At 47.4% G+C, this 24,248-nt stretch overlaps 2 protein-coding genes across 4 annotated transcripts; one reads left to right on the forward strand and one right to left on the reverse strand.

The window, feature by feature from the left end:
• Positions 1–1,474: 1,474 nt before the first annotated feature.
• VWA1 (von Willebrand factor A domain containing 1) lies at positions 1,475–16,912 on the forward strand. The gene is made up of 6 exons (XM_083375434.1): positions 1,475–2,351; positions 10,510–11,085; positions 14,348–14,626; positions 15,108–15,380; positions 15,642–15,911; positions 16,692–16,912. The coding sequence occupies exons 1-6, from the start codon at positions 2,279–2,281 to the stop codon at positions 16,730–16,732; spliced, it is 1,512 nt and encodes a 503-aa protein (XP_083231560.1). The 5' UTR covers positions 1,475–2,278; the 3' UTR covers positions 16,733–16,912.
• Positions 16,913–18,634: 1,722 nt separating this feature from the next.
• On the reverse strand, positions 18,635–24,242 carry LOC310647872 (uncharacterized protein). 3 transcript variants are annotated; one of them, XM_083375438.1, is made up of 7 exons: positions 24,039–24,242; positions 23,239–23,375; positions 21,621–22,434; positions 20,714–20,887; positions 20,317–20,487; positions 19,510–19,624; positions 18,635–18,766 (listed from the first exon to the last, which is right to left on the reverse strand). In XM_083375438.1, coding segments are annotated over exons 1-6 (1,347 nt in total). In that variant the 5' UTR covers positions 24,089–24,242; the 3' UTR covers positions 18,635–18,766; positions 19,510–19,623. The 3 variants fall into 3 exon arrangements, with proteins under 3 accessions (XP_083231564.1, XP_083231563.1, XP_083231562.1); XM_083375437.1 differs by having other exon boundaries at positions 19,510–19,818; positions 20,275–20,487; XM_083375436.1 differs by having other exon boundaries at positions 19,510–20,487.
• Between the last annotated feature and the right edge of the window lie 6 nt (positions 24,243–24,248).

Consider the following 24,248-nt stretch of genomic DNA (forward strand, 5'->3'; position numbering starts at 1 on the left):
TCCACGTCCGAACTACTTTGCAGACGGCAGTGATAGCAGGCCAGGCCTGGCCCTTGGCACAAATAACGGAATGGAATTGCTTTTTTTTCCCCCCAAACAAAATCACAGAACTCACACTCTCTCTTCTGCCTTCACGCCCCACCAGTCACAACATGCTACAGCCCTGGGTTTTGTTAGGTTTGCAAAATTATTCTGGGTCTTCTGAATAAGCAGGCAGGGGAGGCTGAATCACCCAGATAGGGTTATTCAAAATTCAGCAGCAGCAGCAGTCAGATGTAATTTCTTGGATAAACATTACCCCTTGCAACTCATCTGATATAATAATAACCCCACGGAGGAGGGAAGGTAAGGAGGGTACAGGAATCTGATCCGTTACCCAGTGGGGTAATTTGATCTTTAATCTAAGCGTGCTCAGGAGAAGCTTGAAAGTTTTTTAGCCCTCTGACGTCTGCCTCTCTCTTCGTCGGCGCTTAAGTTGCCAACTTTCCCCAGGTCTCTGCAGCTGTGCTTTGCAACAGCCCTCAACTTGGCAGAGTGGGTCAAGGTGTTGGCAACCAAATGAGACTGGGCTATGGGTTACGTTACCGACGGCACCCCCAGCATGCCAATTTATCTGCCCTGTGTGCAAACCAAGCCCTGCTTTTGTATGAGAAGCAACCGGCTACGAGTTAAGCATGACGAAGTTTGCACCACAGTGGTCTGTAAAAAAAAAAAAAAAGGCAAATATCTCCTCCCTAGGCACATGGTGTGTGTGGCTTGGCTCTTGAAAGAGTTGAGACTAGGAAGAACAAGAGTTTTCTATATCCACTGCAAAACCTAGCAGGAGAGATGCTGTTCAGACTGGAAGCAAATTCTCAGTTCTGTTTTTTTTTCCAGTTTTCCGCACTGGGAAATTTGTCACTAAGGATGACCAAGAGATGATGGAAGTTTGGAAGCCAACTGTTGCGTCTGTACAAACTCATCATCCGTGTGTGTGTGTGTGTGTGTGTGTGTGTGTGTGGTGTAATTTCTTTGAGGGAATTGAGGTGGCCTCTGGGGATGGGAGGGGGGGAAATAAAATAAAACCTTTTTACTCTCTGTGGAAAAAATTATTCTTTCCTTCCCACCCTTGGCTGGGACAGTAGTAAAAGTACAGTTAAGTGCTAAAGCATTGGTGCATTTTATAAAGGGAGGGGTGTGTGAAGAGCAACTAAAATTATGGCCTCGATTGTGGTCGTAAGTCAAGGACTTACCTGTACAGGAGAATTGGTGAGGGGACAATCAATCTCTTATTGTAAGTACTGATTTGCCCGTTTCCACCCCCTCGACAGACTCCTCTGCATCCCAACGGCTGCATCAGGAGAAATTCACCCACCCCTTCCAATCCTGAGTCTCCGGGCCAGGAAAAACTTTGCTTGCTGAAGACCAGCGCGGCTTGTGAATTTTCTAAAAACCCAGGGCTGGGTGGGTGGGGGGAAGAGTTGGCAGCCTCCAAGCATTCAACTTTCAAGAGTTGATTGGAAGCTTTTAAAAAGCCTAATTGGGATCAGAGGGATTCACCTCCGGGAAGAAAAATAAATACAGGCTTCTTGCCTGCGAGAGAAACACAGGTTTCAAGCGAAATGGATTTACTGCATGTTTAACTTTAAAAAGAAAAACAGGAAAAAAAACCGCTCCATCCCTGCCTAATTTAACAGACTGAGAAATCTAAACAATCTCCCTTCTAAATCACGACACATCAACTTTTGGGGTTGCCAATTTCCACCCGGCAGACAGATTCCCCCCCCCCTTTTGGAAGTCACCCTCTTCCGCTAAATTTTGCCCACCAACCGACACCAACCCGGCTGGCTGCCAGACAGGGAAGGAAGTTTGGGGAAAGCTGGCAAACGCCCTTTCTGCCGCCCGCCACCAAATTCCGCCCTCCACACGGAAAGTCAGCGGAGAGCAGCAGCGGTAAGGGGAGGGGAAAGGGCTGTGTCAGAAAGGATTCATGACTCTGGAGAGAGGAGAGAGAGAGAGAGAGAGATTTAAAAAAAAGGAAAAAGGAAAAGAGAGTGGCAGAAACTAACTCGCAGAGATTTCGCAACCCTGCGGGGAGGGGAGAAATATGTATATGTTTCAAGGCTGGAGAGGGTGACTGTCCCAGTCAAGGCCAGGGTAGGATAAAAGCGCCGATTAGCTCTCCAGCTGCAAGACCTCAGAACATGCCTGAGTCCAGACGCACGCTTGGCCTCCTCGCCCATGTCAAGGCGTTGGGTTTAAGGTAGATGCTGCCCATCCGCTTCGGAGACGACTTGCTATGAGTCCCCCAGTTGCTTTGCTCCGGATGCTCTGCCTGCTCGGCGCTGTCCTGGCCCAAGGTCCCGCAAGAGGTGAGCGGCTTCAGTGGATACCGGGTTTTGGATTCGGATTCGTTGGGTTTTGGAGATGGGGTTTTGGATTCGGATTTTAGCACGGCTGGGAAAGAGGACCTCTCCACCAGGATTGCGCAGACGGGTCACGGAGTAGCCTTCCTGAAGGTCTGGCTGCTTGGGGGGGACGATGGGAGGCTACGATCCTGGGAAGATCGGGCTTTGAGTGTGGGTTTTGAAGAGGGGGTCTTGAGGGGGCCAGAGCTGGCCAATCCGGGTGGATGTGAAGGCAGTGGGACTTTAAGAGGCTGGCTAGGTCCTGACTGAAGCTTCCTGGCTTTAGGAAAGGAAGGTGGAGGTTTTGCCCTCCTTTGAAAATCGCTCCCCTCTGTCTTAGCAGTGGCCTGATTCAGGGGAGAAGCAAATGCAAGCCACAAAACTGGAGATTTTTTTTACCCATGTACAGGCAGGTTAAGCCAGGCGAGGTCCCGAGGCTGAAATCCTCACGAAGCCGCAACAACCATGCGAGAAACTGGCGGGCCCTTTATTCCATCGATTTGCCTTTGGATGGGTGTTGTCTGAAGGCGGCTGGCAAGACGTTGAGGGAATGAAGGGAGAACTTTGGTTTGGCTAGGAAGTCTACCTCTTCCCCAGAGTTATGCCGAGAGGTGGCGGAGCCGTTTTCCCCCCAGGCCCGGCTGCCTGGGGATGATGGGAAGCTGCAATCTGAGGCAGCTCGATGGCTTCTGGCAGGGGAAACGTGAGTGGCTCGGAGACGGACTGCGACTGCTTAAATGCAGATGGGGATCCATTCGTCCGTGTGTCCAGCCCAGTCTGGGGCTGCCGTTGTTGATGGCTCTTGGAGCTTTCAAGCAGAGTTGGAGCTTTCCCAGAGTGACAGGAGATCCTATTTACTTGGAAGTGGCCAGGAAGAACCGCAGTGTGCAGAGCAGTTGCCCCGTCACTGAGCCACATGAGGGATCTAATTTGACCGCTGCACCCCTCCGTCGAAGCCGGTGTCCTCTGCTCTGGCTAAAATCTCCCTCTAAGGCCTCTCGGCCTTCTTCTTTGATAAGGGAGCTGCTGGCCGTGGAATTTAGAGCTTCCTGCAAGCAAGGCAGAGGCTGTGCTGGAATATGGGACAAGATCCCGCTCGGCTTCCCAAACTCAAGGTTGAATAGGTGGTCACTCCGCAGGTGGTTATTTTCTGGAGAATTCTCGGAGGCAAAGCCAAAAGGTGTGGTCCTAATGCAGCAGAGATCAACTTTGGCCAAATCTGCCTCTTAATTTATATGTCAACACTTATTCCAATTTTCCAAATAACTTTTGTGCAAAATGAACCCTCCCTCCCTTTCTTTCTTTCTTTCTTTCTTTCTTTCTTTCTTTCTTTCTTTCCTTCCTTCCTTCCTTCCTTCCTTCCTTCCTTCCTTCCTTCCTTCCTTCCTTCCTTCCTCTTCCTTTCCTTTCCGTTCCTCTATCCATCTTTGCTTCAGCTGCTGTTCCTCCTACACTCATAACCCACGGTGGGTCCAAATGCATTTCTTACACCTCATTTCCCACAGATCATCAGTGTTCGCTGGGGAAGACAGGAGATGTCATGACTGTCAGGAAATAGGTTTCTGTGCAACAAGCTTCTGAGAGAAATTAGGAAAAAACGTTTCCAGTAAAGAAAAAAGAGCCATCCATTCTCCTAGCCTTCGTGACTCTTTCAAGCACCTGCCTCTCTCTTGGCAACCCAGCCACCATCTCTGTGGGAAGAGCTATCCCACTCTTGGTTGGTTGATGGAGGAGGTCAAAGTGTGTGTTCTCCAGTTTACCCAGACAGGGAAGGTCCTAAGCCAACAAGAGAGGCAACCTTGAGTAGAACTTTGTGAGATAAAGAGCGGATTTCGTAGTAGGTGTGTCTGTCAGGAATGGGGTGGATTTGCCTTCACCGCACCAGCGAGAGAATAGACTGCCTAAAGTTCACAGTCCCCTCCAACTGCAACATCTGGGCAAGGGGGGAAAAAGTGTTGAAATTCTTTCTCCTTCTTCCAATTTCTTCTATATTACATTTTCCCTTGAGGATGGAGAGGGGAACGGAAGAGAGAGAGAGAGAGAAATAGTTATATCCAGAAGACGTCTGCCACGCTTGTTCAGTATAACGTGAGAAGGATGCTTAAAATTAACCTCGTTATATGTCCCAGTTTGAGCAACAGGACTTTTATAAAACGACCTCCAACTTTTTCTGCTGATATTCGTAATGTTCTGCCACACCTCTTTCCAAGGTATGTGACTCAGCCTTCTTTCTGAAGGAACAAGCACAGTCATCCTGGACATAATTGGGCAGTACCTGGGACAGGAATAAATTCTTGCTTTACTGAATCAGAGCTGAAACTTGGAAAAGCTCCAGAAATGATTTGTGTAAAATCAAAGGAGAAGGTGGATATCCCTACAGGCTTCAGAGCTCAAAGACGTGATGCAAACGGCAAGAGAGATGGAAACAGACGATGAAATAATGCAAAAGGCGGGCCCAGGTTCACAAAATCCATTTGGAAGAGATTTCTGATGCAATCGGGCACGTATCCACGCCGAACCAACCAACCCAGCATAGCTTCAGAGCTGCAGCCCTAGTTTTTAAAGCATTTTGTCCTAGATAAGATTGTCTGCGGTGCGCTATTGATTAGCGGCATTGGCCCAATCGGTTTCAACATGTCAACGTATCGGAAGACCAAAGATTGAAAGGCAGTTACTTCACGGTTTGTAACTCTGTGGACGAGAATGTTCTGAGAAGTGGGAGCCACTCTTTTTCTCTGAGCATCATGACGCCAATCCCAGATTTATTTTTGGCTCCCCTGCCCGCCCTGGGGGAATTGGCACTTTTGAGAAACTGCAGCAACTGAAGTATAAATAAGTTGGGTTTTTTTTTTCTTTTCCTGAATCCCAGCAGATTAGAGTGACACGGCGTCCCAGTTCTGGCACCCAGGCAGGATTTCTCCCACTTTCTAGTGCCCACGCGTGCTGCATCACCGCTTGCCTTTGGCCACCCACTTGTAAGGCCTGATGGAAATGCAAAAGTTTTGCTGACCTAGCAGGATGTTTGCCTTCGGTTCTGTTTTGCTGGGGGAGGAAGAAAAAAAAAGAAAGAAAGAGACCGGTTCCGAAAGGTCACATAGAAGTTGTGATGTTTTGCAGCTAAAGTGACATCCGTAAGTATCTAAAAGGCGAGCACCATCAGTCGGAGGCCCCAAATTATCTTTCTGTTCCGCTGTTGAATGATAGACTAGGTCTAAATACAGGTAGTCCTCAACTTGCAACTGTTCCATTTAGTGACCATCTGAAGTTACAACGGCACTGGGGGAAAAACGTGACAGTCTACGACTGTTTCTCGCACTTAACGACTGCTGCGGCGTCCCCGTGGTCACCTGGTCAAAATTCAAAAGCCTGGCAACTGATTCACATTGATGACGGTCGCAGTGTGCCGGAGTCACGCCATCCCCTTTTGCGACCTTCTGACGAGCGAAGTCAACGGGGAAGCTGGATTCAACTTCAGAATCATGTGACTGACTTAACAACTGCAGTGATTCGCTGAACAACTGGGCCTAGAAAGGTGGTAAAATGGGGCGAAACCCACTTAAGAAACGTCTCTCTTAGCAAGAGGAAGCACCACCTGTCTTTCCGTGCCATCTCCGAACCAAGAGCCGTTCTCTCCTTTAGGTGAATTTGCTTAATCTCTCTGTCTCGCAGGCTGGGGGCCCTGGGAATTAGCTAAAGCCAGCATCCCACGCAGCTAGTATTTGCAACACAACCCAGAGTGAGCCACATCTGGAATAATAGAAACTGGGGGGGGGGAGGAATGGGGTTTCTGGAAACCTGAGCAGAACTGCCAATGAAGCTTAACAGTGGGTTTGCATTGTCCTCTGCACTCCAAAAATGAAAGCCAACTGGCTTTGGACGCCCTTCGGGGAAGAAAAACTCGCTTCGCATCCCCTTTAGGTTACCAGGAATGTGGCCGCTTAATTGCTGATCCTGCCATTGTATAACTCAAAGAGGCCGGAAAACCGTAAGCTCCAAAGTTTAACGAGTGTGTTTTCCATTCCCACTTTCCCACAAACATCTCCAGATTTGGCCAATGTTTAACGGCTTCTAGACAGACATCATCCAATTGGGGCAGGAAATTGATCCAGGTCAAGGATTCGAGTCCTTGCCTACGCAAGCCACGTCTCCATTGTGGACTAGAATCTCCTGCTGTGAATGAAAGCACAATTAACGTGGCCTGAACTCCACCATATGTAGTCAACCTCGATGGAGATGAAGCATCCCTTGTCTCCTGGACTTAAATTTAGGGAGAGGAGAGGAGAAAGGAGAGGAGAGGAAAGGAAGATGCATGCTTTCCTGGAAATTGTTAAAATATCCTTAGGCAGGTGACATCACCCTATCTAGCATCCTGTTTTAACAAAAGCCTGCTGGAAATCTCCCAGGAAAACAGATAAAAACAGGATGTGAAGCTCTTCCAATTTGTCCCCTGTGCTATATTCTTTCCTGGTTCCATATTGTTATCTGAACTTTCACTTAAGTCTTAGCTCTTCTCTTTCCCCCCCAAACCATGGGATCTGCCAGGGGGAGGGAAGGTCTAGAAAAGTCTGTGCAATGGAGAGAACAGACTGGCTGCCACCTTCTGATCAGAAGGTCCGTCGAAGTTGGTAGGAATCGAGAGGCAGAGCACTCGTGCAGCAGCCCCTCCACGGGGACGGCCCAAGGCCTTTGCTTGCTGAGGAACCAAGGCAGGCGGGCACGATGACAGAATCAGCTGGTCTGGTCGGTTGACTTGGTGAAAAAAAGGCCACCACGGGAGGAGAGATGAGGCCGTCCCCCACCCTTGCTTCGGAAGCAGTGAGGGCTGAGCTCAGCCCTTCCCATTTTCAGCAGAAAGGGTTTTGGGGGGGGGGGTTTAAGAAAATGCCTCTGCCAAAGGGAAAAAAAATCCAGAGGTATTCCTTATTAGGACCTACACCGAGGAAGCTAAAGAATACTGGTATACTGTCTCCTTTGTTAAGGGAAATAATAGGGCAATCAGACCGGAGGGAATGGAAATCAGCATCGCACAGACTTTTAGGCTGAGCCCACTACGGCAACTCAGTAAAAAATACTGCTGGAATTACAACGGATGCTGGGAATCATTGACAGACGTAATATAATAAGGTTTATTTTGCATTCCGTCTCTGCTTAACCGCTCCCGTTGCTGGTCTATTTCTTCCTCGTCATCGTCCATGATTAAGCACATGGCCAGAAGGACAATTAATTATTAAACAATAGAGTTTAGTGCTTTCCTTTGATGCAATGCTCTGGAGAAGTAGTAGGTCCTGTTTTATTTCTGGAGGCAAATGTCTCCATCTTTGATTTAAATTCCAGGGAAAATGCAGATCAGGGTTTTTAGATGTAGGACACCCCTCCCCCAAAAAATCAGTTACAGATGGTCCTTGACTTACAACCATTTGGGTAATGATCGCTCGAAGTTATAACAGCACTGGAAAAAAAGTGACTTACGGTAAGTTTTTCACACTTGTGACCGCTGCAGCATCCCGATGGTCAGGTGATTGAAATTCAGATCCTTGGCAACTGGCATGTATTTATGACTGTTGCAGTGTCCCGGGATGGTGTGATCCCCCTGTTGCAACCTTCCAACAAGCAACACCAATGGGGAAGCCAGATTCACTTCACAGTTGTGTTACTAACTTAACAAGCGCAGGGGTTCACTTAACAACTGTGGCAAGAAAGGTCACACAATGGAGCAAAGCTCGCTTAACAACTGTCTCGCTTAGCAACGGAAATGCCGGGACCCATTGTGGTCATCAGCCGAGGACTGCCTGTATGTATATATCTGTCAGGGTTAGAGACCAAGTGCATATCACACAGGACAGAGCAGTGGACAGAGCCTGGATCAGAAGCCTTACAGGAGTTTAGCTGGCCTCCTCTGCCCACCCTCACAGGGTTTGTTGCTGTGCAGATACAACAGGGAGAGGGCAGGATTGCACCTCTCTGCTTGAGTTATTAGTAGGGAAAGCAGGGAACACGCCTTTCCAAACAGCTGGCCTAGGGGTTAGATTTCTTTCCGTTCAAATAAAAATCCCAATGATGCGATGAAAAAAAAAAACAGCCATCAGGTTGATTTTTCCCTCCTCTGCCACATTAAGAAGTGTAATTCGGCGGCAATGATTGCAGCGGCTTTGAAGCTAACTGGGTGGAAAAGGAAAAAAAACACAACAGCGCAATTTTATCGCTGAAAGACCAATGAGGTGCATCAGCTGAAAAGTAATCAATGTAGCTGGCTCGAAATGACGGGTAATTCGGTAAAAGGGGATGGAACAGAGCATCCCTTTTTTTGTGTGTGTGTTTGTTTTTTTTTGCTTTCCACTTTTGTAAAATTTTTCCACTGTCTCCCTGGCGGTGTGGTTTCATTTATTCTTCCTCCTTTTGCAGTTGCAAAACAAGACTTAAGCTCCAGTCCCACTGAGGTTTAAAGATTTTCTTTATGGCTAACATTAGGCCAACCTCCTGTTTACGCAGCCCAAGTCCTCTCCTCCTGTCTGTGCATTCTTTGAGAAGGGGAGGTGGGGGGGGAGGCGTTTCATCTGAGTCTGTTGCTATGTAAGTATATTAAGAATAACTCTGCTGGCATCTCAAGCCCGGTTCTTGTGGTTTGGGGGGATTCGAATGTTCCCTTTTTTCTTCAAACAAGCCCATCTGTGATTTTCCAGGGACTTCTCTCCTTTTGAAGCGCGGTGAAAAAACGCACGGGACGGAAGATTCCTAAGAGGCTGAAGTCTAGGAAGCAATCCTGACAGATATATTGGGGGTGAGGGTTAGGGTTCCCCCCAAAGAGCCAAACAGCTTATTCCAACCAGTGTCCTCCAGAGGCAACAATGACTTCCAAATGGGCTCAGACAGACAGTCTAAATTCAGAAGAGACATTCAGGCTCCGGGGTCCAGTTTGGAGGCTGAGATGACAGAATTTATTTAGGGACCCTAAGTAAATATGCTTTGTTTGTGGGGGTGGCCCTTTTTTCCCCCCTCTGCCGCAGAGGAGTGTAAATCCGTGTGTGAATGAGCTTTAAGACAAAATAAAAAGGGCATCGCCTCTCAATTCAGCCGCCTTCTGGGAAAAGTCACATTCGGCGCCCTCTCCTTTTCCCCCCCCCCAATAGCAGCACAAATCTCTTCCCCCTTTGCTTGAAAACCATCCTGGAGGAAACGGTGTTTTTTTTTTTAATGGGGAACATGGAGAAGAAAATCTCTCTGGGGAGATTTAAGGCATGCCCTCAAGGGTGGCGGAGCCATCCCGAATTTCTTACCGGATGGGGAAAGGCGAATATAACTGGCAAAATTTGGCCTGGGCAGCATGCATGGCCGAGAGAAGGAGGAGGCCGTTTCCCCAAGCAGGGAAAAGGCTGCCGGAGCTGTGGAACATCTGATTTCCATCATGTGCTACTGGGAAGGTTTCCATTCTGCTTGTGGTGGCAATTTGTAAAGCCTGCATGGATCTGAAGCATTCAGAGTCCAAACCGAGAGGGTCTCTCTGTTCTCCAAAACCCAGACTCGCATTTTGGGAGCCCAGAGTGTAAGAGGGCCAATTTCCCAGCTGGCCAAAAGGGAGATTCCCATCCCATCTGGGATGAATTTTGCCATTTCGGGCTGCCAGAGATCCGGGTCTGCATTTACAGAAGCAAACCGATTAACTGGCTTGTTTGTTTCCGCATCCCGAGTGCTCCCGGAGTAGCTCGCCCGCTAATTGCCACCAGAAGACTCCGCCGTTGGCAAGTTTCAGAACCAAAAAACAGACCAGGCTGGGAAGCGAAAGGGGGCGGAGGGGGGAAAAGGAAGACAAGAGAACGGAAGTACGTGGACGGGAAGTCTCCAAAGGAACAACTCAGGTTGTAGGCCAGACTGGAAAGTTAAAAGACGACAAAAAAAAAATGAAATTAAAAATGTCAGAGCCTGGCAGAAGTAGCTAGGAAGACACCGGGAAGAAAGCTCAATTTATTGAGTGATCTTCCTCGGGTGGTAAAAGGCCCGGTTTTGGTTTATCTTAGAAGGGTTTTACACTTCAGAAATGGGTGGTTTTAGGCTCCCAGCTGATTCTGACTTATGCCTTGAACTTAGGGAGGTATCCTGATCACGAGACACTCCGTTTCTCTTCCAGTGTGTTTCCCAGGTCTTCAACCCACCCTTCCTGACTTAGAGGGGGATCTGCTCTTCCTGTTGGACAGCTCCGGCAGCGTCTCCTACTACGAATTCTCCAGGATCAAGGAGTTCATTGCTGAGCTGCTTCTCCCGTTTGCCTTTGGCCCTGACAATGTCCAGACTGGCATTGTCCACATCAGTACCACGCCCATCCTGGAGTTCCCCTTCGACCGGCATTCCTCCACCCAGGCCGTCCAGCACGCTGTCCGCAACGTCAAGCAGGTGATGGGGGACACCAATACCGGCGAGAGCATTTCCTTCGCCAAGCAGAAGCTCTTCACAGCGGAAGCGGGGGCCCGTCCGAACGTCCCCAAAGTGCTGGTGTGGGTGACCGACGGCTTCTCCAAGGGCGACGTGGCCCAGCCCATGCAGCTTCTGAAGGACCTGGGGGTCACCGTCTTCATCGTCAGCACGGGGAGGGGAAACTACGTGGAGCTCTCGGCTGCGGCCAGCCCTCCGCCGGAGAAGCACCTCCACTTTGTCGACGTGGATGACTTGGGCCTCATCACCAAGGAGCTGCAGGACTCCATTGCAGGTATTGGGAGAGAGCGCCCTCTCCTCCCCGGGGACCCAGGGGAGTTTAAATGGGAGCGCGGAGCGTTATTATGGGTTTCATCGGCCGTCGTTACCATCGGGTGGTTTACAGAAGGACAGAAGGACAAAGCTGGAAGGGACCTTGGGGGGTCTTCTAGTCCAGGAGACTCCGTATCATTCTGGACAAATGGTTGTCCAGGCTCTTCTGAAAAAGCTCCAGTGATGGAGCACCCACAACTTCTGGTGGCAACTTCTGTTCCATTGGTTTATTGTCCTCACTGTCAGGAAGTTTCTCCTCCGTTCTAGGTTGGTCCTCTCCTGGGTTAGTTTCCATCTCTTGCTTCTTGTCCTGCCTTCAGGTGCTTTGGAGACTAGGCTGACCCCCCCCCCTTTCTTTGTAGCAGCCCCTCAGATATTGCAACGCCGCTATCATCACGCCATCCCTAGTCTTCCTTTTCATTAAACTAGACTTTCACTCGGCTGTTCCACGGCCTCAAAAGCTTCTGTCCACCACAGGGCCAGCTGAAATCCCGACGTTGCTTTAGTCAGTGTCTCGTATTCAGAGGTGGACTGCAATCAGCCCAGTTAAGAGGCATGAACAGACCTTTTCTCTGTGTAGTTGATACAGCCATCTTAGGAAAAAAAAAACACCCAACAAATTATAGCCCTCAGGGAGGTTCCTGCCCAATCCTCAGCAAACTTGGATCCGATACAGCCAAGCACTCTCCTTTTCTGTCCTGGGCCTGTGGTTTTCCCAACTCCAGCTAGTTCCCATGTGTACATTTGGAAGGACACAAAGCGACTGAAGACTGGAATCTGGGCTCCAGGGCTGGAAGAGACCCAGAAACGGCACTGTAGTATCACATCATATGAGATCTTGTCAAAGGCTCCCTTTGTGGTAGCACAGAAGGGCATTGTTTTTCAGATGGGCCTGTCTTTCTCTTGAATGCCTCAGATCCGCCAGTGGAGTGCGGGCAACTTTTTGAGGAACCGAAGAGACATAACTGCCTGCCTATCCCCTTTGGAATGGAGCCTCTTGTTGGGTAGGCTATAATAACACCAGTGCTGAGGGACCAAACCCAGCTCTCCAGAGGGAGAGGGCCGGTTAAGAGAGAGAGAGAGAGACAGACAGACAGACAGACACAACAGTCCCAGATGTAGTTTTGACATCCTAAGTAAACAAGCAGGTAATTTTTGTTAAATCTGGGTAAGTCTAACTTTACTAGAGGCGACGTGATCGCATTTTCCAATATTTGAGGGGCTACTACAGAGAAGAGGCAGTCAACTTATTCTCCACAACACCTGAGACTCACGCCTGGCATTTTGAAAGTCTAAAATGTGCAGACCTGAAGAGCGTTCGACAGCCAGACCTGAATAGACGTAAGCCCGGGCTGCTTGTTCGGGTGGGAAACCTAGGAATCCAGGGCCTGCGGGATGTGGTTAGAATACTCTGGGCTAGGCAAGGCTTCATCCAAAACAAATACAGGTTACTCACGTTCATAAACCTGAGGCTGTCATTTTGTATTCAAGGCACAGGCCACCCAGCTCACCAAACCGGCTTTGTTGTTTGGACTTCAGTGGCCACAGCTAACTGGCACCAACTTGCCGTGGTTCGCTGCCAAAGGTATTGGTGGTAACCGACAGCAACAGTTCATTGGCAAGAGAGAGCTTCTCCTTCCTTCTGTGGATGAAAAACCATTAATTTTGTGGTGTTTCTGTTAGTCCAGAGAATCACTGCATAGCAATCCAGAAAGGCACATGTGATAGTAAACCAATAATAAGCTCTTTCAAGTTCCACAAGATATTTTTTTCCTTCCTTCCTTCCTCCCTCCCTCCCTCCCTTCCTTCTTTCTTTCTTGCAATTGAGTACCATGAATCTTTATGAAAGTAGTAGCTTGTAAAATAAAAAACAATGTTTCTCTAGCAAACCCTCAGAGATCGGCTGTCTGCAAACCTAGGAATTTAAACAAGGCTAGGAGGCTAAACCAGAAGATTTAAGGGTCTGTTGGTTGCTTTTAAAACCCTCATGTATGGCTGGATTCTCTGTGGACCTGCTCACATAAGGAAGTCTAAAACTCAGACCGTGTAAAAACACAAACAGGAAAGAGGATTTAAGGTTATACAGATGACATACCTTCATACATTACATAAATCTACATATGTAATATGGGACTTACACCTTTAACGCAGTGCAAGTATCTCCTTGGAGATCTAATTCGGGACTTAGAGACATTTCAATCCAGTAGATGATGGTAAGACTCTGGTATTTTGTTTAAGGCTTGTATTTTTTTTTTTGGCTAAGCGGGAACTTTGAAAAGAAAAAAAAAATCTCCCATCCTTGCATTTGCAGTCTTTGTTGCCATCTGCTGGCGAGATCGGAGATACACACCTGCTTTTTCTAAAAGCATCTTTCCACATTTCGTATAATGCAAAATTACACTCCAGCCCTTCCCCATTTGTTCCTCTTTTTTTTTACAACAAGTCCCCAAAGGGTGGAGACTGGAGTTAGCTCTGTTGGTTTGTAGGCAAGAGACATGGTCTCTCTAGAAGCTACAGGTCCCTCAGATCTCAGAAGGAAGCCCCAGTAGAGATAACCAAGAGTGGATAAGCAGCAAAATGGGAGGTTAAAAAATATTGCAGGAGGGAGAACCAACATTACCCACTAAACCTGAATATAAAATCATGCAGGTAACATAATCCTACCCACTTTTTTTGCATTATCTTGTACACCACAAACTTCCCCCACAGAGATGTTAAATACACCCTTCAATATAAGGTCTACCTCCTACGATTCTATGATTCTAACTGCCAGGTAAAGAGTTGATCCAACACACGCACGGTAGGTCTAGCTCAGTCTAGCATGTATGAAAAACTATTATATTTGATCTAGCATAAGCATTATAAACTCTTAGATTTGGTCTATCGAAAAGCATTATATAATTAGGGGTTTGCACCTTCAATCATCTCTCAACCAAAGGAGCTGACTTCGTAGGACTAAACCCAAGATTAAAAAAAAAAAAAAGAACTCACGTTAAAACTAAGTTTAGCAAATTCTAATAAGAGAGGAACCATCTAAGCTTAGGGATCTCCAACCTTGGCCATTTTAAGACCGGTGGACTTCAACTCCCAGAATGTCCCACGCTGACTGGGGAATTCTGGGACTTGAAGTCTACGAGTCTTAAAGTTGCCAAGTTTGGGGACCCCTACTCTAAGCTAACCAGGTGGCAGGAAGACAGCCAAATCTTTCCTCTCTTCCCTTTCAGCCGCCATGCAGGCCAAGTGCCTGAGAGCCACAGATATCTCCTCAAGCAGCTTCCGTCTCACCTGGCCCCAGCTCCTGACACGGGACACCGGCTACTACATCTTGGAGTACGCCCCGAGTGGCCAGCCCCGGCGGAAGGTGACCAAACAACTCACTGGTGACCATACCAGCATTGTGGTGACACAGCTAGACTCGCAAACCACCTATGAGGTTGCTCTCATCCCAGAGTCCAACGAGAAATACATCCCGCCACAAACCACCAGGGTCACCACGCTGGAAGGTAAACATTGCCCCATTGGTTGTTTTTTTTTTAATTTTTAAGAATATGCATCTGACTGGCTAGGACTCGCCTTGCCATGGTTAATTACGGTAGCTCCAGTGGTGGGATTCAGCCGGTTCGCACCGGTTCGGCAGATTCACTTAACAACTGTGGCATGAGAGGTCATAAAACGGGGCAAATGTCACTTAACAACCGTCTTGCTTAGCAACAGAAATTTGGAGGTCAGCTGCGGTCGTGTGTCAAAGGCTACTTGCACGTTTATAACTGCTGTCAAAAAGATCAGAAGGCACCGTGTTTTTCTGTCTTAGCTATTCGTTGTAAGGTCTGCCTTTTCTTTTGCTTCTTTCCTGACAATGGTGCTGCTTTTCGCTCATTCAACATTTCTGCAGTAAAAAAAAATGTATATATATATTTTTAAAAAAATCTGGGAAACTTTGATCTGGCCAGGCTCTCTTCCTTATTGCGTTGCTTCTCTCCGCAGAGGTGGTCAGCCCGGCCCAGATTCTTATCTCGGAGTCCAAGCCCCACAGTTTCCGGGTCAGCTGGTCTCCCATCCTAGACAGCGTGGCTGCCTATCAAGTCATGTACGGTCCCTTGAATGACAATTTAGTCCAGCTGCAAGAGGTGGACGGGAGGCTCAATAGCACCGTCCTGGAAAACCTTCTGGCCAACACCAGCTACTTGGTGACGGTGTCTGCCATTTACAAATCTGGCAGAGAGAAAGGCCTCTCCGCTAAAGCTTGCACGCGGGAAGGTGAGTAGGAAAAGACGACAAAGAAAGGAGGGGAGGGAAGAACTGGGCGCCGTTAGGATCCCAAACAGCTGCAGAATAAGGCTGATGGACTGTCACCCTTTGGCTAGGATGCCAACATCTCCTTTTCTCATGGGTTGCCCACTTTTGGCTGATCCCAGCACAAATTCTGATTATTTCCCCCAACCCCGTTTCTGCCTCCGTCACTGGAGAAAGCCCATGCAACCATCCTCATTCTTCTTTCTTCTTTCCTCCGATGGACAGAATATTCCAAAATAAAGCACCTCCATTTTAAAGATTTGAGCCCCAGCTCTGTAAAGGCCTCCTGGGATCCAGCAGAAGGAGACGTGTTGGGCTACCGTGTTCTGTGTCGGCGGCAAGCCGGCCCTTCGACCCTCCTCAGTGTCTCACCGCAGATCCACAGCGTTTTGCTGTCAGATCTGACCCCCGGCAGCACCAACAAAGTGTGTGTGAAGCCTGTGTACAAAACCCATCCTGGGAAAAGACTGTGTCGAGTGATTCACCAGCAGCCTGGTAAGAGGCACAGGAAAGGAAAATAATTTAGGTTCTGCTGCCCTGTGATAGGCCTTGCTATCTTAGCAGGAATCTCTAGGATGAAGGGAGGGTAAGCAAACTAGGCAGAAACACGAGAGTTGCTGTGTTGTTGTTTTAAATGCACAGCTGCTTGTCCACGGTTGCTGAACCAATTTGAATTCTCACTGGATGAAACTTTTTAAAGAGTTATTCTAACCGAATATAGCGGAAAGGAAGAAAAGACAATGGTTCGGAAGGCAGGGCAATATTTTCGCCTGGATCCCTTGAATAAGTGCCAGGTGCCCAAAAGAGAAATTTAGGGTTTTGGGGGGGTTTGTTGTTTTTTTTTCCTAAGAAATTTATGACTTCTCTTTCCAAGTCTCCAGTTGCGCCTGGAAGGTAACCAAGCATTTTCAGTTTTAAGCAGGAGGAGGGAACACGGCACAAGTTTTTTTTTTAATCCCCAAATGCAGCAGATAAGGAATTCAGAGTCAGATAAGGAATTTGTAAGGAACATGCTCCCCCTGGTGGCTCTCCCTGAAAAGTTCCCTGTGAAATAGAAGTTTAAGCAGAAACAGGGGTACCCAGCCGGTAGGGAATTCTGCAGAAGCCTCGTTATACTGCTACTTCCTGAGCTTCTTATCGCTTTACATAACGACTTGTAATTTTTATAGCTTTTTCCCCCACTTCAGCGTATTCTGCAAATAGAGAGACTTGGCAAGGCAACCTTGTTCGTCCACCTGAGGAAGATTTTGATTCTTTGGCTCTTTCCCTCTGCAGCTTCAGCCGCAGGTCGCTACAGGCAACGGCAGAGCCCGTGAGAGTTTGCCAGTGAAATCTTTGCGGGTCAGAAGGCAAGGATGGCCTGGGACAAAAGGTAGCAAGACGCCAGGATGAGGAAGACCACAGCCCCAAGCCTTTTCAACCTCCGGCTACCCACCCTGTTCTCTTTTGCAACTGGCTTGCCTACAAATGCCCCAATTTGGCTGTTACAAAAAAAACACAGCTTCACGGGGGGGGGGGGGATATTGGATCTTGCTAGAAAAAGGAATCCTTGCTCACCGGGTTTTGTTTCCTTTCCTTGGGATTCCAGCTAAAAGACTGGGAATCGTCTCCCACTTCCTTTGCATTCTTATTTATTTGTTTTGTATTAAATGGGAGGGAGGAGAGAGAGCAAAAGAATCATGGTTCCTTTCTCACCCGCCAGTGAGAACTTTCACCTTCTAACCTGCATTCTGAATTCTAAGAATATCCTTCTGCTTCAAAAGCTATGGCAGTTTTGGTGGGGGTGGGGGAGAGGAATTAGAAGCACGCAGCAGATCCAAAATGATTCCTTGGCAGTGGCCCCAAATCTTAAGCAGTTGAACGCGGTTGCCATCTGAATTAACCAGGTATAACAGAATTCCGAAGACTTCCTTGAGACTGAGGGAGAGCTGAGAGCAAAACCGCTGCCCACCGATATTTCCTGTTTTTATTTATGCACCTTTGCTCTGTTCTTGGAAGGAAATAGTTAAGACTGCCAGGATGTAAAACTCTTCTTCAGGCCAAGTGTCACATTAACCTTTGAGTAGTGGGCCAGGATATAATTATATGTGACCGAATAAAATCGAGAGATACGGTTACTGAACCGTGAAACTAGTAGGCCGATGAACATGTTTAACCTCGCTTCTACTTTGGGTGGCATCAGAAATTACATTTTTTTGGGGGGGGGGCACGCAATCATTTAGGGAAATAAAACGGAGCGCCCCTGCCACAGATACTGGGAAGTAGCAGAGAGAATTACCTCGTAAGCAGAGATGAAGATAGAGATCAGAGGGTAGCTCAGATGCTCGGCGGGGTCACTTTGGGAACAAGGTAATGTGTATTGTGCAAATGCAGCGATCATAACACGTGGCTGGATCCATCTGTGACTGCCTGGACTGAAGTGTGACCTATGCAGAAGACGTACTGCACTTTTCTGGAAATGTGAGAGAGGTGGCTGGGCTGCCTCAAACCTGAGATCATCCAGCAAAATCAGATGTTCTGTTCAGAAGTCACAGCCTGAGGCACTTTTTCACAAAAATTGTTGGGCACCGGGGACGTTGTTCCCAAGCTGCGTTGGCCCTTTGGGGAAAAAAGTAGTTTGCAAGTTGAAAAATAACAGTATTATCATGACCATCCTGGGAGGCGGACCCCAATAGATTTGGGGACCACCCAACTGGAGATGGTGGACCTAAGACACACAAGCAAGGGTCTCTGCCATAAATCCCTGCATCTTAGACAATTAGCCCCTCAAGATGAAGTTCAGCTAGTCCTGAAATGCTTGTTTTTCCGTGCATGTTTTGTTTTACGGTTTCATCATGTCAGCCTCCACCTGCATGAGAATTGAATTAGCCCAGTTAACAGTGAAATTTCTCAGCGCAAAGTAGGTAACAGAAAGGCAGTGTCTTTTTTGTGTTTTTTTTTTAAAAAAGAGACAATTGTAATAATGCAAGTAACATTGTGGCTTGTTGCTGTTTGTTTTGAAACCCGAAAGCTTACGGTGGCTTCCTTCCTGCTTCAGAATGTGTGCGATGGTCAAAATCATCTTGCGAGTCAGAAACCCATTTCATATTCTCTGTTAATTCTTTTGTGTACGGTTTTACTAATACAGTAGCCATTGTCTCCCCAGCTTACTTCAGAAACATTGTAATGTATCCTTTGAAATAAGGTGAATTAAAGAGAGAACAAATGAGCCGGGTAATTTGGAATATTTTTTTTTCTCTTTTGGATGCGGTCCCACCAAATGCAATGCCATGGCATTCACGGTTCATTTTCAAGGTATGAGACTCGGGAACATTGTGATCTGTTGACACGGGATTTTTGGAGAGCAGAAACTGGGGAAAGAAAGAGAGATTTAATTTCCTACAGGCTACTTGAGGACACTCAGATCCTGTGTCATGTCAGGAAAGATCAAACCAACAGAAGTATATAAACAACCACGCAGTAGGGTGGGGAGGAGCAGAAGTTTAAAAAGGGAGGGAAGAGATTAATTGGCTGATCAAGTCTGTAGTTTTAATTAGCTTGCTAGCAAATTGCCAGTGTAATGACGTCTGTACAGTCAATGTAGAAGACCAGTTAAAAATCTCCAGGTTTGAAAATAATAAAAAGAAATATCTTTCCATCGAGTGAGCTAGCAAAATCAGACCAGTAAAGAGAGCTTCTACAAACAAAATTGATTGGTGGAGAAAAGATATCCATCCTTGGCCAGCGTGGATTTTCTTGTCAACCGGCAAGTTGTTAAGTATGAAACTGGATAAAATGCAAATGTTTTGGAACGTATGGACTCAAGACTGCTATCCTATTAAGGAATAAAAGATTGATTGGATAAAAGATTCCGTAAAGGTGAAAAGAAGTTTGGGAAAGCTGGTCTGAATAGCTATTTCAAAGGAATCTTTGCTGTTAATGCAGGCTGCCTTTGTTTTTTTTCAGATCTGCCGTTTCACTCACAAATTCAGGGCACAGGCATTGATTGATCAATGAAGATAATTCATCACAGAATAATTTTTGCTAGTAAGGAGATGGTTTTGGTTGCCCGGCTAGATTCATTCTATGTCAAAACGTTTCTGCAGTTACACACCAAGGACGATACGAAAATGCTTGTGGGCCAGCCATAAAAATAAATAAAAGACATACATCCATCTAGAACCGCTCTGGCATGTCAGTAACAGATTAAATATCTTCTCTTTGCAAATCTGAGAATTAAATAAACCTCAAAAAATATTTAAAACCACCATTACATTGAAATAGGAAAGCAACCAGGCATAGAAGCGTTCTATAAAAGATGGAAAATGTACGTGATTTTTTCTTCTAGTGTAATATTTATGTGGGGTTTTTTTGAGCCAAAGAAGTATTGGTAATCAAGTTTTTTTTTATTCAGAGTGCCCTCCTAATCAAAGAGTTAAAACAAACGAGAGAAAATCCAAAGTGAATGTTCTTTGCTGAACTAGTTTTGAGACTGCAGGCAATAATAATCAAATCATGGTCTTGAAAAAGGCACACGCACACGTGCACACATCAAAACTGCACACACCAAGCCAGAAAATAGCCCACCACTGCCTTTGACACAGAGATGTCAGATGTTTTGTGTAGTTCCCTCCCCCACCCCAGTAAACCAGGACATTTCATCACCTTTTTCTCTAGCAAGGAATCTTGGCTCATTTCATTTCATTCCACTAAACAGACCCTGTCCCGTGGCACTTCTCAAGGTTTAAATCAGCTCTGAGCGCTCGAGAACAAGGCACAAAAATGGCTGGGCTGGAATCACACCGGAATCACACCGCCATCCCTCCAAACAAGCCATTATCATTCACTGGGAACAGACGAATGCCCTGTTTATCCTGACCTGCCTTTCTTCTATCTCCTCTGATGCCCTTTGGCTCTTTACCAGTAGGCCTCGAGGGAGGTGGAAGTGGGCTTCTGCCGCTGCTGGAACTCACTCGATGCTCTCGATAGGGCCTCCCTGTAACCAAAGACGGACTGTGTCTCCGGGCTGCTTCTCAGAAGCTTGTTGTTCTTGTGGGCTTCGTAGTGGAATTGAGAGTCCCTCATTTCATACCTAAAACCACAAGGAAGGAAGGAGAAAAGGGGCTTGATTCAGGGCGCAGAGGGGGTCTTGCTGGCACTCTGCTTACAAATGAACCCCAGGATTAGTATGTCCAAAATATCTCTCATGGGTCCATCAAATCTCACCAGATTTCCATATGGCCCTGCCGAATTTACTCTCAGCCCCTAATCCAAAGAATCAACAACTCCGGCCCAAGCCTTGGAGAGCAGGTCCTCACCACTTGGGTCTGGGGCCACGGGTTCGTTCCAGTTCCTGCTGCCTCTTTACTTCCAACACCCAGCCCTCTTCCACACGCAGGCGCTCGAGTCGGAGCCGAGCCAGCTCTTTCTGGTACGGAGACATTTCAATCAGCTCTCGCCCCACCGTGCTTTCAGAAAGCGTCTGCAGGAATCTGAACCCCGAATAAAAATAAAAAAAAGGATAGTTAAATGTCTTGCGCTTTCTCCAAGCCAACTGCTCTCTAGGAAACACTGCTCTGTGCCCAACTTTATTTTGTTGGTGATGGGCTGCAAAGGACTATTGCACGAGAAACTACTATCGGGCAGGAGATTGTCTGGCCTAATTGAGCGTTTTGCCGTTTGCCAAAAAGCTGGGGAAATTTCCCAGGACAAGCAATTCCAGTCTTTTTTTGTTAAAACAGTCTGGGAACTGAGGTTTCAACACACTACTGGGCTCACGTGTTATTATTTATTTAAAAAGTATTAGCCGCTCAATTCCAGCAGACTCTGGATGGTGTACAAAGCTAAAAGGAAACAAAACAAAAAAAACAAGAAACATTAAATGTTACAACCACAGGCAGCTGGCACTGAGATACTAAAATATTGTATCTTGTGGCAAAATTGTCGATAAATTAAACAAACAAATGAACTCTAACAAAACCCACAAAACAAAATTAAATAATAAGAAACATTAATCCCTCTCTGTAGCTCCTCGAAGTTGGTTTCTTTCTCAGATAATCTCTTGAGCTCAGCTGAGGCTCAACTTTTATTGTCATTCCATCCCAGGAAACCGCTCCTTCAAGGTATAACAAAGCTAGCGTATGCTATGAAGCCAGATGCTCCTCACTTGTTCTCAATTCTGATTTCAGAGTAAAGTCTGCTAGAGGCCCAGAGGCCACTTCTTACCGCTTGTGGATCTCCTCTGCCGTGGGCGAGGAGATCCCAGGAGAAGCCAAACTGTAAGGACTCCAAGACTCCCTCGGTATCCTCTCTCCAGCTGCCTTGGTGAAAGTCCAGGATTTCAAGGCTAACGTGCCTGGCCTGAAGAACCTCAACCGTGATTGTCTGCTGGATAGGCTTTTCTTTCTGACTCCCCTGGGCTTCCCCAGCTGAGGCGGAGGCTGAGCACAGGCATTAGCCTTAGCCGAGGTGGGTCTCCAGGCAGGCCTCGGAGACTGAGAGCGCGATCGGAGCCAGCGCGGGCGTTTGGCATCCGGAGAGAAGGAGCAGGAGCGGGTGGCCTCAGAGTGACTAAGCGAACGGCCTCGGCGGAGCGTGAAAGAGGACCTTTCTGGCAAGCAAGCTCGGACTGGAATCGTGGGGGGCAGCAAAGACTTGACGCCAATCACGTGAGGGGCCCCAAGTTTCAAAGGGACAGCAAGACCCGCCAAGAGGGGAGAGTTCCGACTCACAGTCGCAGTGCCAAGTAAACCTAAATTTTCGTTCAGTGGGGGTGAATCTAAGGTTGGAATGGCCCAATCCATCAAATTCAAGTTATCCCCTAACGGTCTCGCAAGATGCTTTGGTTTCGGTAAGCATTCGGTCTCAGTGGGTGGCCCTGATGGGTGCCACTGGGAAATTAAGGGTCCAGGGTCAGCCGCGTGTTCAAGAGCAGAAGTGTCATCTCGATCTGGATGGACAGTGAGACTGGAGGCTAAGCTGTCCACTTGAACCTTCAGTTTTCGTAAGCTTTCTTCCAAGTCTTCAATGGTGGAGACCCCTGTCACAGAGTGGAAAATCCATGCAGTTAGAAAACTGAAAATATAAACTGACCCGGAATGAAGACTACCAAATTTCAATCAAAATGACAGCCAATTATTATTCTTGGTTGCCTCTCTTTTGAAGGAGACACTGTGTTGATTTCTTATGCGTTTATACCGTTCTCTCTTTTTTCCCCCCAATAAGGTAAAGGTAAAGGTTCCTCCACACACGCGTGCTAGTCGTTTCCGACTCTAGGAGCCGGTGCTCATCTCCGTTTCAAAGCCGAAGAGCCAGTGCTTGTTCGAGGATGTCTCCGTGGTCATGTGGCCGGCATGACTAGACGCCAAAGGCGTACGGAACGCTGTTCCCTTCCCACCGTAGCGGTCCCTATTTTTCTACTTGCATTTTTATGTGCTTTTGAACTGCTAGGTTGGCAGAAGCCGGGATGAGTAACAGGTGCTCACTCTGCTATGCGGCACTTGGGATTCGACCCGCCAAACTGCCGACCTTCTGATCCACAAGCTCAGCATCCTAACCCACTGAGCCACCGCGTCCCTTTTTCCCCAATACGGAGAAATAAATGTGTATCTGGAGGCAGCCAAAATGTCACCACTGACTGTTAAGAGGGAGACAGAAGCAGTTTTCTTTTGAGGACTTCAAGATTTTTAGGAATAACGGTAGTCCTTGACTTGCAAACCATTCAGTTAGTGACCAGTCAAAGTTACAATGACACTGAAAAAAGGGACTTATGACCACTCAAAGTCACTCTGCATGCTCCCCAGAACTACGAGGCTTCCAACCTGGGTCCACTCAGCACTCTTACCATTTTCTTCCTCAAACAACAACGATTTTCTCTGCTCATCCTCATGAAGAGCCGGGCACCTCCCTAGGTTTAGAAAGTCAATGTTGTGGGTTGTGTTGATTTTTTGGCTGTTGCCAAGGAGCTCCTTTGAGGCCTCTCTAGAGAAAGAAAGAAGAAAATGACATCACTTTAGTGTCGGCTGTTAAAGTTAATCCAGAAACAACAACCGTCTCCATATATTTTTAAGAATTATCCCATACTGGTATAGGGTTGTTTTTTTTCTTAGCTCACCCCAAAAGACATAGCTGGGCCTTTTCTTTTTTTAAACAAAAAATTATGCTTGCAGCAACCAAAGTAGGAACAGCTTTTTTTTCCCCTCTCACAAGGCTGAGAAAGGCCCTGAGTGCAAAAAATGCTCATGTGTCAATGAGTTGGGTGGCCATTTAATATTGTTTAATAAATAAATAAAGAAGATCTGAGGAGCCCAGAACCTCAGTATACAACAACTTTGTGAATGACCCAAGTATTTATAGTGAAGTGGTTGAGAAATGCATAAGTAAAATAAAACAACTGCATTAAAATACACCCCCTCTTTTCTAGGGCTGGGACTGCCACCTCCATCGTTCCCAACCAGCATAGGCACGGGGGTGGCTGGGTGGGTGGAGGGAATGGGGCTTGGGATCCAACCTCTCTCTGCCAGGGGCCTATACTCCCTTCCGGACCGGAGGGAGCACAATTCCCATCCTCCCCAGCCACCAACCCCACTCCTCGGAAACCTCCGCGGAGGTCCTCAACCTCCTTTCCTTCCAAAGCCCAATTACCTGAGGGAGGCTCCGCGGCCTCGCACTCGCAAAGCGGCCGCCTCCGCCATGCGCGGCCTACCTGGGGCATCGCCTCAGTCTCCCTTAGCGACGGCCTCAACATCCCCGTTGCTACGGGTGAAGGGCCGCCTCCTGGACGACTGCGCTTGACTAAGATTGGCCCTCTTCGCAGACCGTCCCTCGCCGTGCTTTTTTTTTTCTTTTTCTTTC

The sequence above is a fragment of the Vipera ursinii genome (assembly GCF_947247035.1).
Source record: "Vipera ursinii genome assembly, chromosome: 17".
Taxonomy (NCBI): Eukaryota; Metazoa; Chordata; class Lepidosauria; order Squamata; family Viperidae; genus Vipera; species Vipera ursinii.